The sequence below is a fragment of the Salmo salar genome, chromosome 13 (assembly GCF_965601325.2).
Source record: "Salmo salar chromosome 13, fSalSal1, whole genome shotgun sequence".
In the NCBI taxonomy this organism is placed as follows: Eukaryota; Metazoa; Chordata; class Actinopteri; order Salmoniformes; family Salmonidae; genus Salmo; species Salmo salar.
In genome coordinates, this window is record NC_138303.1 from 7,709,912 (window position 1) to 7,722,190 (window position 12,279).

Sequence of the window (12,279 nt, forward strand, 5' to 3'; positions counted from 1 at the left end):
ACAACTGCGGATCTATAAATTATGTCTCCGTAATCTAGCATGGGTAGGATGGTCATCTGAAATCAGGGTTAGTTTGGCAGCTGGGGTGAAAGAGGAGCAATTATGATAGAGGATTTAACCTTAGTCTGCAGCTTTGATATGTGCTGAGAGAAGGACAATGTACCGTCTAGCCATTCTCCTAAGTACTTGTATGAGGTGACTACCTCAAGCTCTAAACCCTCAGAGGTATTAATAACACCTGTGGGGACGAGGGCCATTCTTCTTACCAAACCCCATGACCTTTGTTTTGGAGATGTTTGGAACAGGGTTAAGGGCAGAGAAAGCTTGTTGGACACTAAGAAAGCTTTGTTGTAGAGCATTTAACACAAAATCCAGGGAGGGGCCGGCTGAGTATAAGACTGTATCATCTGCATATAAATGGATGAGAGAACTTCCTACTGCCTGAGCTATGTTGTTGATGTAAATTGAGAAGAGTGTGGGGCCTAGGATCAAGCCTTGGGGTACACCCTTGGTGACAGGCAGTGGCTGAGACGGCAGATTTTCTGACTTTAAACACGGCACTCTTTTAGAAAGGTAGTTAGCAAACCCATGTAAAACAGGGTTATTAGCGATATTGTCCTCACAAGCATGTAAACGTTTTAAACTAACAATTATATTCCGACTACTCACAACAGTTGTATTATAGAAGCGAACAGTATTGTATTTTATATTTTACATTTACACAAGGATTAACAATTACACATAAGTAGACGTGGTGGTGAACTCAACCACTGTCCCAAGTTAAGGAAAAGATGTCTCACCCTTCAATACCAACACAACATTCACACAAAATAAATCACATCTCCAGAAATGGTAAGAAAAGGATGCACTAAAAAGTTTTATTTTCCATAGTAATATTCACAAACAGTTTAATACTCAAACATCTGTCAGATCAGATTGAACAAAGCTCAAATCTCCATCAGCTAGCTGTTGCTTCCATAGAAATATAATCTATTCAACAATCTATTCTAGATTCTATTTCTATGTTTGGTTCTTAATACAACATCTTGATGTCCCTGCCTGCCAACACAACTTGAGCATTATAACCATAACAACGATATCAAGAAGGGTTCTGCATTATAGTCAATGAGGAAAAACAGAAGCGAGAACAAGACAAAAGCAGGAAGACATTTCCTTTTTAATTTTTCTTTTAATCTAGACAAAGCAACTGAGATGACAAACATGTAAAAACATTTTTGTTACAGATAATTATATAAAAAGCCGTATTTTTTTAACTTATTTTTATTTTATTTTTTTACTTCTTGCTACGCGAAGGAACTTATTTACAACTGAACCCATACTAGCTGCGCCAATCAACCGCTCTTCCTGCCATCATATCCCACCATTAGGTAACTAAAAACCGCTCCGTTCAAAAAGACTACGTGGAAAACACTAGTCACGTTACACACTTGCAATACCTTAACACATAATACACCAAAAACAAAAATGTCAATGGTTATCAATACGAAAAGTTTCTCCACAATTTTGGGGCAGGACATTGCTGAGAATAAACGGGAATTTATCTTTTTTAAAAAAAAGAAGAAAAAAAAGAAAACAAGCCTTGGGAAAATAAAAATAACCTTTTGAATTCCATAGTCCAACAAATTAATTCTACTATGGACTATCAACAGATTGAGAGGGGGGGAAAGGTGAAAATAAATATATTTTCCCCAGCAAATTAATTCCTTTAATAAAAAAAATTAAGTAAACAAAAATAAAACAATCCACTCCTCCTTTTTCTGACAAATCTTATGTTCTGCTGCAGAGCAAGTACAAAAAGTCCTTGTTAACGTAAATCGTTCGTTACACCACCAATTCTGAAACTGTCAAACCAGGTTATAAAATAATTATTGGGGTTGTTTCACCCTGGCAGTCAGCCAATCACCGTCACCCTGGCAGTCAGCCAATCACCGTCACCCTGGCAGTCAGCCAATCACCGTCAACAAATTCCTCCAATGAAAGCAGAGAAACTACCGGAGTAGATAGTCAACTAGAGAACAAATAAAAGCAGTCTCCTAAACCTACATGAACCACAGGTAATTTTTTTTTGTTCTTTCTCAAGCTAATCCTTTAACTCGTTTCCTCTCTGACATAGCTACACATTAAAAACACAGTGATGTCACAAAGCAAGATGACAGCCAGGACAGATACAGAGTATTGATTGGTCGATGAGGATCTGTCCTCTCCCAACGTCCTGCTGGTCCGTTCGGTGTATTTATTAAATCTCTGTGACGATCTTCTTATGTTCCAACTGTCTCCTATAGCAAACCGTCTGATTTCTCCTGATGCCCACACACACACACACACACACACACACACACACACACACACACACACACACACACCTCTCCAGTGACATAATGAGATATACTAGATTGTATTATGAGCAGATATTTGTGTTGTCTATTGCTTGTGTAGATAAAACAGGGGAGAGGAAACGCATGAAAGAGACTAGAGAACTATCTAGAAACTACAGTTAAACCAGAGACTGAACTGTTTTTTTGTATTTTGATTCCACAGAAAATCATATCATAGGAAAATAAAAAGTTAATTATGTGCTTTCCATGGTTTAAACAAATATCAATAATAATATCGATAATAATAATAATACAATAAGAAATACAGAAGAATGAAATAAGGCGTCCACGGTACCACAACGTCCAGTGATGAGGGCAGGGGATCTGCTGTTTCTCAGCTTTATCTATTTTGCAGCCATTTTGTGACTGATGGGATGTTGAGCCTGGTCAACGTTCAGGATGGGGCCTGGTCAAGGTTCAGGATGGGGCCTGGTCTAGGTTCAGGATGGGGCCTGGTCAAGGTTCAGGATGGGGCCTGGTCTAGGTTCAGGATGGGGCCTGGTCTAGGTTCAGGATGGGGCCTGGTCAAGGTTCAGGATGGGGCCTGGTCAAGGTTCAGGATGGGGCCTGGTCAAGGTTCAGGATGGGGCCTGGTCAAGGTTCAGGATGGGGCCTGGTCAAGGTTCAGGATGGGGCCTGGTCAAGGTTCAGGATGGGGCCTGGTCAAGGTTCAGGATGTGCTGTTGTAGGGTTAGATGGGGTTCTGGTAGAGGTTGGGGTCCGGGGTCTAGGTGGAGCCTGGGGTATTGTATTCAGTAGGAAGGTGTTGTATTCAGTTCAGTCATCATGGACAACAAGGGGAGAGGAATGAACCCCCTCACTGGTCTGATCTGGCCTTCTTCGGACCAGCAGCTTTCCTACAAGAGGAGAGAAAACATGATTCAACAGATGAACATGGATAAGGCTGCAGAGTTCAGACAGATTGTCATAACTCTTAACTTAACTGAGGGGTGACAGGCTTGGCCACAACCGACTACTGAAAAACTTTATTCAAACACTTTTTGCATTTCCAAATAAATAAATGAATACATAGTATTTTAAAAGGACTGTATTTTATTTGAAGTTAAAATACCTGAATTCATGAATTCTACTTTTTATTTAATCGTTCTGTGGATACTAAAAAGAGAGAGGAGGATGAATCCTAGTACTCACATGTCAGGCGAGGAGCCTGGTCTCTTAACAGTAGGTTTACCTGCAAGGCCATCTTTACTAATCTCTACAGGGAGGAGGAAGGGAAACTGTTAGGATTGCACTGAACAAAAAATATAAAAACGCAATACGCAACAATTTCAAAGATTTTACTGGAGTTACAGTTCATATGAGGAAATCAGTCAACTGAAAAATTCTATTAGGCCCTAATCTATGGATTTCACATAACTGGGATTACAGTTGGTCACAGATATCTTGAAAAAAAAAAAGGAAAAAAAAGAAAGCTATGGGCATAGATCAGAAAACCAGTCAGTGTCTGGTGTGACCACCATTTGCCTTATGCCGCGTGACATCTTCACAGAGAGTTGATCAGACTGTTGATTATGGAATGTTGTCCCACTCCTCTTCAAATGGTCGTGTGACGATGCTGGATATCGACGGGAACTGGAATACGCCATCATACACGTCGATCCAGAGCATCCCAAACATGCTCAACGGGTGTGGTGACGTCTGGTGATTTTGCAGACCATGGAAAAACTGGGAAATTCTCAGCTTCCAGGAATTGTGTACAGATCCTTGTGAAATGGGGTCGTGTGTTATTATGTTGAAACATGAGGTGATGGCGGTGGATGAATGGCACGACATTGGACCTCAGATCATATACCAGGATCTCGTCATAGTATCTCTGTGCATTCAAATTGCAATTGTGTATGTTGTCCGTAGCTTATGCCTGCCCCATACCATAACCCCACCGCCACCATGGGGCCACTCTGTTCACAATGTTGACGTCAGCAAACCGCTCACCCACACATTTTTTACATTTACATTTTAGTCATTTAGCAGATGCTCTTATCCAGAGCGACTTACAGTAGTGAATGCATACATTTCATACATTTTTTCTCCGTACTGGTCCCCCGTGGGAATCGAACCCACAACCCTGGCGTTGCAAACACCATGCTCTACCAACTGAGCCACACGGGACGCCATACACGCTTTCTGCCATCTGCCTGGTACAGTTGAAACCAGGATTCATCCGTGAAGAACACACTTCCCCAGTGGCCATCAAAGGTGAGCATGTTGCCCACTGAAGTCGGTTACGATGCCGAACTGCAGTCAGGTCAAGACCCTGGTGAGGACGAAGAGCACGCAGGTCAACTTCCTTGAGACGGTTTCTGACAGTTTGTGCAGAAATTCTTCGGTTGTGCAAAACCCACAGTTTCATCAGCTGTCCGCGTGGCTGGTCTCAGACGATCCCGCTGGCGAAGAAGCCGGATGTGGAGGTCCTCGGTTGGCGTGGTTACACGTGGTCTGCGGTTGTGAGGCCAGTTGAACGTACTGCCAAATTCTCTAAAATGACGTTAGAGGCGGCTTATGGTAGAGAAATGAACATTCAAATTCTCTGGCAACAGCTCTGGTGGACATTCCTGCAGTCAGCATGTCAATTACACGCTCCCTAAAAACTTGAGACATCTGTGGCACTGTGTTGTGTGACAAAACTGCACATTTTAGAGTGGCCTTTTATTGTCCCCAGCACAAGGTGCACCTGTGTAATGATCATGCTGTTTAACCAGCTTATTGATATTCCACACCTGTCAGGTGGATATATATATCTTGGAAAAGGAGAAATGCTCACTAACAGGGATGTAAAAAAGAAGAGAAATTAGCTTTTTGTTTCATAATGGAACATTTCTGGGATATTTTATTTCAGCTCATGAAACATGCGATCAACACTTTACATGTTGCTTTTATATTTTTGTTCAATGTAACATTGACAACTGACAAGTGAATCGAGTTTAACGTAACGTTCCGTACCTTGGAGCCACCTGACCTGCGTGGCAGGGCCGTAACCTTTCTCGTTGCGGGCTGCGATACGAAAGATGATGGCAGGCTTCGTGGTGTAGTCTATGTGTGCGTTGGAGAGGCTGGACGACTGCACCAGGCAGGAAGGGTTGGGCCCACAGAACACCCGCATGAAAGCCAGCTGGGCTGGGGTGGTGGTGGTAGTGGGCTTGGCCTGCTCCCCGCTCTGGGCACTCTGGATGGCCAGGTACACCGAGTACTCGATGATCTTACCAGATGTAACCGACGGAGGCTCCCAGGTCAGGTGGGCACCGTCTGGGCTCTGAGTGGGGAGGAGGAAGAGAGGGGAAGAAAGCGTGATATGAGCTATAAAACACAGAATCATATAAACAAGGTGAAATAAAATAACACTTCCTGGGTAAAATATGTTTGATAAAATAACTCCCTGGGTAAAATATGTTTGATAAAATAACACTCCCTGGGTAAAATATGTTTGATAAAATAACACTTCCTGGGTAAAATATGTTTAAGAATGTGTTCTTTACTGACTTAACTGGTTAAATACTAAAAATGTAATTTAATAAAATAAAATGTTAACCTTGCTGATCTTGATAGCACAGGGAGCTCCAGGGAAGCCTGGTAGACAGGTCTTGAAGGCTGAGACCTCTGAGAAGTTCCCCCGGCCACAAGTGTTGATCCCGGCCACTCTGAATTTATAGGCCGTCCCTGGCTGGAGATCGATCTTCCTCATCTGACTGTAGTCCGGGATCGTCCCAGAGTCATCCTACAACACGCAGAAAAACAACATGTTTTCCTTGATATCTTATCTGGCTATGCTCCATGACATAGGCTGTAGGCTTGTTCATTTAGCTGACAAAATATGTTTATAAGTCCCATGCCATTATTTTACATTATACGATTTTAATAGTAAGAACAATATAATTGAACTTAGCTGAAAATATTTCTTAAGGATATTTTTCCCCATTACGGAGTAAGTGTGTATATGATGTGGCTATATTGAGGTAATAGCGATTACGTGAAACAGGTCCTATATGCTACATTTAGCGTTATTTGGTAACTTTAGTTGTGAATGATACAAACCTTACAATGTATTAGAAATCAAAACATTCAGTGCATTTGGAAAGTATTCAGAGCCTTTCACTTTTTTGTTACGTTACAGCCTTATTGTAAAATGTATTTAAACAACTGTTTTTCCTCATAAATCTACACACAATACCTCAATGACAAAGGTAAAACAGGTTTGTCATTTTTGCAAATTTATTACAAATAAAAAACTGAAATACCTTATTTACATAAGTATTCAGACCCTTTGCTATGAGACTCGAAATTGAGCTCAGGTGCATCCTGTTTCCATTGATCATCTTTGAGATGTTTCTACAACTTGGAGTCCACCTGTGGTAAATTCAATTGGATTGGACATGATTTGGAAAGGCACACACCTGTCTTTATAAGGTCCCACAGTTGACAGTGTATGTCAGAGCAAAAACCAAGCCATGAGGTCAAAGGAAGTGTCCTTGGCACAGATCTGGGGAAGGGTACCAAAACATTTCTGCAGCATTGAAGGTCCCCAACAACAGAGTGGCCTCCATCATTCTTAAATAGAAGAAGTTTGGAACCACCAAGACTCTTCTTAAAGCTGGCCGCCCGACCAAACTGAGCAATCGGGTGAGAAGGACCTTGGTCAGGGAGGTCACCAAGAACCCGATGGTCACTCTGACAGAGCTCCAGAATTCCTCTGTAGAGATGGGAGAACCTTCCAGAAGGACAACCATCTCTGATGAAACCAAGATTGAACTCTTTGGCCTGAATGCCAAGCGTCACATCTGGAGGAAACCTGGCACCATCCCTACGGTGAAGCATGGTGGTGGCAGCATCATGCTGTGGGGATATTTTTCAGAGGCAGGGACTTGGAGACTAAATCAGGATTGAGGGAAAGATGAACGGGAAAAAAGTAGAGATCCTTGATGAAAACCTGCTCCAGAGCGCTCAGGGCCTCAGACTAGGGCGAAGGTTCACCTTCCAACAGGACAACGACCCTAAGCACACAGCCAAAACAACGCAGGAGTGGCTTCGGGACAAGTCTCAATGTCCTTGAGTGGCCCAGCCAGAGCCCGGACTTGAACCCGATCGAACATCTCTGGAGAGATCTGGAAATAGCTTTGCAGCGACACTCCCCATCCAACCTGACAGAGCTTGAGAGGATCTGCAGAGAAGAATGGGAGAAACTCCCCAAATACAGGTGTGCCAAGCTTGTAGCTTCATACCCAAGAAGACTCAAGGCTGTAATCGCTGCCAAAGGCACTTCAACAAAGTACTGAGTAAAAGGTCTGAATACTTATGTAAATGTACTATTTAATTACATTTTTTTAAACATGTTTTTGCTTTGTCATTATGGGGTATTGTGTGTAAATTGATGAGAGGGAAAAAAACGATTTAATACATTTTAGAATAAGGCTGTAACGTCATGGGACTCTCCAACCTTGTTCCTGCAGCTACCCAGTGCTTCATTTAACATCGATTGTACCATGTTTTCGCAACGAAAGATAGTGCCACTAAACTGTTGACAGCCTTTCTGCGCGCTCTAGTAAGGAATAAAAAGTGAGACAGGACACTGGTGGGGAGATATTCTGTATAGCTAAAAGGTTAACGTGTCACCCAATTAATTATGAAAATATATATATATATATATTCCTGTTTGGCCCTGTCCGGGGGTATCGTCGGATGGGGCCACAGTGTCTCCTGACCCCTGCTGTCTCAGCCTCCAGTATTTATGCTGCAGTAGTTTATGTGTCGGGGGCTAGGGTCAGTCTGTTATATCTGGAGTATTTTTCCTGTCTTATCCGGTGTCCTGTGTGAATTTAAGTATGCTCTCTCTAATTCTCTCTTTCTCTCTTTCTTTCGGAGGACCTGAGCCCTAGGACCATGCCTCAGGACTACCTGGCATGATGACTCCTTGCTGTCCCCAGTCCACCTGGTCGTGGCTGCTGCTCCAGTTTCAACTGTTCTGCCTGCGGCTATGGAACCCGGACGTGCTACCTGTCCCAGACCTGCTGTCCTAGACCTGCTGGAACACTGACCTGTTCACTGGACGTGCTACCTGTCCCAGACCTGCTGTCTTCAACTCTCTAGAGACAGCAGGAGCGGTAGAGATACTCTCAATGATCGGCTATGAAAAGCCAACTGACATTTACTCCTGAGGTGCTGACTTATTGCACCCTCGACAACTACTATGATTATTATTATTATTATTTGACCCTGCTGGTCATCTATGAACATTTGAACATCTTGGCCATGTTCTGTTATAATCTCCACCCGGCACAGCCAGAAGAGGACTGGCCACCCCTCATAGCCTGGTTCCTCTCTAGGTTTCTTCCTAGGTTCTGGGCCTTTCTAGGGAGTTTTTCCTAGCCACCGTGCTTCTACACCTGCATTACTTGCTGTTTGGGGTTTTAGGCTGGGTTTCTGTACAGCACTTTTGAGATATCAGCTGATGTAAGGGCTATATAAATACATTTGATTTGATTGATTTGATATTAAAAAAAATCCCGTTTACTAGGCTATTCAAAATCAAAATATAAAATTCACTATAATTGAAGCCGCCGGGCGCAATCATTGAACCAACAGCATCGCCAAGGGGTCATAGGTTCTCTCCCAGACTCATGAATAAACATTAGAGCGTAGCATTAGGTAACCAGTCCATTCAGTATGCATAAATAACAGTTCACACTCAAAAAGGCTAGACCAATTATGTAGAAAAGGCTGTTTTATGGGGTTTTTTCTGCCATGTTTTTTTTTGTTTTTTTTTCTGCCATATGCGGTGACCTATGTATCTTATAAGGGCACAATCATTATTTTAATTCAGTTTTTTTTTTTTTTCAAGCTTGGGCTCAAAGGCTGTAATATAATTATGGGTGTTTTGAAATAATAATCACCTCAGAAAGCGCTGTCCATTTTGTTGTGTTAGGCTTTATAACAACATCAAAAACAACCATGTTTTCCACTATTTCAACCTGCTGTTGAACTTGTTTCTTCAATACTGATCATCACAGTGAGGGGAGTTTTAAAAGCTGCGTATTGTTTTGATGATCAGTGTTGGATGTGATTTTAGATTGCATTGATGTCAGAGTGGTTACAGGGACATTAGAGCCCTGAGTACCAGGCCATTAGGACCTGATGGAGGGACAATAGAGCCCTGAGTACCCGGCCATTAGGACCTGATGGAGGGACAATAGAGCCCTGAGAACCAGGCCATTAGGACCTGATGGAGGGACAATAGAGCCCTGAGTACGAGGCCATTAGGACCTGATGGAGGGACAATAGAGCCCTGAGTACCAGGCCATTAGGACCTGATGGAGGGACAACAGAGCCCTGAGTACCAGGCCATTAGGACCTGATGGAGGGACAACAGAGCCCTGAGTACCAGGCCATTAGGACCCGATGGAGGGACAACAGAGCCCTGAGTACCAGGCCATTAGGACCTGATGGAGGGACAACAGAGCCCTGAGTACCAGGCCATTAGGACCTGATGGAGGGACAACAGAGCCCTGAGTACCAGGCCATTAGGACCCGATGGAGGGACAACAGAGCCCTGAGTACCAGGCCATTAGGACCTGATGGAGGGACAACAGAGCCCTGAGTACCAGGCCATTAGGACCTGATGGAGGGACAACAGAGCCCTGAGTACCAGGCCATTAGGACCTACTAGAGGGACAATAGAGCCCTGAGTACCAGGCCATTAGGACCTGATGGAGGGACAACAGAGCCCTGAGTACCAGGCCATTAGGACCTACTAGAGGGACAATAGAGCCCTGAGTACCAGGCCATTAGGACCCGATGGAGGGACAACAGAGCCCTGAGTACCAGGCCATTAGGACCCGATGGAGGGACAACAGAGCCCTGAGTACCAGGCCATTAGGACCCGATGGAGGGACAACAGAGCCCTGAGTACCAGGCCATTAGGACCCGATGGAGGGACAACAGAGCCCTGAGTACCAGGCCATTAGGACCCGATGGAGGGACAACAGAGCCCTGAGTACCAGGCCATTAGGACCCGATGGAGGGACAACAGAGCCCTGAGTACCAGGCCATTAGGACCTGATGGAGGGACAACAGAGCCCTGAGTACCAGGCCATTAGGACCCGATGGAGGGACAACAGAGCCCTGAGTACCAGGCCATTAGGACCCGATGGAGGGACAACAGAGCCCTGAGTACCAGGCCATTAGGACCTACTAGAGGGACAATAGAGCCCTGAGTACCAGGCCATTAGGACCTGATGGAGGGACAACAGAGCCCTGAGTACCAGGCCATTAGGACCCGATGGAGGGACAACAGAGCCCTGAGTACCAGGCCATTAGGACCTGATGGAGGGACAACAGAGCCCTGAGTACCAGTCCATTAGGACCTGATGGTCGTTAGCAAGTTGGGTACATGTGAGGTACATGTGAGGTACAACCAAAGCATGTTTAGAATGCATAAAAGGAGATCACCGTGACTCAATGGTCATGTAGAATTTTACTGAGGCCATGACTCATGACTGCCAGGTGTGGCGGTAATACGGTCACCCAAACAGCCCTAGTAGGAGGAAGCCGTAGATCTCAAGTCTCTCCTTGATTCGTCGCATCGTCTCCGCGCCTTCCTCCTCAAAAAACACTGGAGGAGAAGTTCAGAGGGATGGACCTTGGGGAGGTTCTCCTCCAATACATTTTGAGAATGAGACTATGAGCGAGCGTGTGAGAAATTGAAGAAAACAAAAATCAAATCAGAATGTGTGAAACCACTAAAAAAAATCTCTATATAAACCCATTATCGTCGATAGCATTAGTGACTTCAGAACAACAGTAGCCACGTTGATCGTCGCCTTAGTGTCTTACATCGACAGCAGCCGCGTCTTCGTCGGGTAGGTAGTAGTGCGTGACCACGGTGTTGGTAACCTTGACGATGCCAACATCAAACCACTGGTTGTCTTTCTTCAGCGGGGCTTTGGCCACCGCAGTAGACGGTCCTGGCCTCTGGAGAAGACATGGCGGTTAGAACGTACACAATATGAATAACAGTTCTCACATTTATTCATTAGAGGAATAGATAAGACAGAAAAATAACGTAATAATTACAATGGATCTACATTAATGTGTTGTTATTTATCATTTCTTTAGGAACCTTTATTCAGCCAGATAAGTCATTAAAAAAAAAATATATATATATTTTTTTTTAATTTAAAATAAAAAATATATATATATTTTTTAAAACCATTTAAAAAAAATATATATATAAAAATTATTTCTAAAAATATAAATGTTTAAAATGTTTTATTTATTAATTAAAAAAAAAATATATATTTTTTTTTTAAATGACATACATGTATACAAAAAAATTATATATATATATATATATATATATATATATATATATATAATGAGGTGGTTTGTCAAAGAGGTGAACAGAAATCAGCCTCTGGGCAACACATGATGGTTTGAAAACGTACTTGTACGCATCATTCTTTGGCAGGGTGTTTTTCAGCATAAAAAAAAGTATTGGGTATTTTTTTTTCGGGGCCGCCTATGTTCAAACAGATTTTTTTAAGAATAATTTTCAGAACGGAAAAATATCTTCATTGTAAACTTAAAATGATTAAAACCAGATACAAAATATGTAGAAAAGATAATAGAGCTAATATATATACATTTAAAATAAGATCATCTTTGAGACCCAACAATCACCAAAATAAAAATTTAGACGGAGAATCTTAAATTCCAAAAACTACGCATTACGGAGGATTTTTGTCATTGCATGGGGCCTCCATTAATGTTATGTTTGAGTCACTCAGATAGCATACAGTTGAAGTCGGAAGTTTACATACACTTAGGTTGGAGTCATTAAAACTCGTTTTTCAACCACTCCACAAATTTCTTGTTA

At 42.8% G+C, this 12,279-nt stretch overlaps 1 protein-coding gene across 6 annotated transcripts in view; it reads right to left on the reverse strand.

Annotated features, from left to right (window-relative positions):
- Positions 1 to 852: 852 nt before the first annotated feature.
- Positions 853 to 12,279, reverse strand: part of LOC106566343 (host cell factor 1) — a 46,687-nt gene continuing 35,260 nt past the window's right edge. For all 6 annotated transcript variants that reach the window (XM_014134268.3, XM_045692840.2, XM_014134270.3 and 3 more), the window contains 5 exons: positions 11,238 to 11,375; positions 5,944 to 6,129; positions 5,358 to 5,667; positions 3,549 to 3,612; positions 853 to 3,253 (listed from right to left, as the gene is read on the reverse strand). In XM_014134268.3, coding sequence (XP_013989743.2) covers positions 3,214 to 3,253; positions 3,549 to 3,612; positions 5,358 to 5,667; positions 5,944 to 6,129; positions 11,238 to 11,375 — 738 coding nt within the window. In that variant the 3' untranslated portion in view covers positions 853 to 3,213. The remainder of the gene's footprint in view (positions 3,254 to 3,548; positions 3,613 to 5,357; positions 5,668 to 5,943; positions 6,130 to 11,237; positions 11,376 to 12,279) is intronic.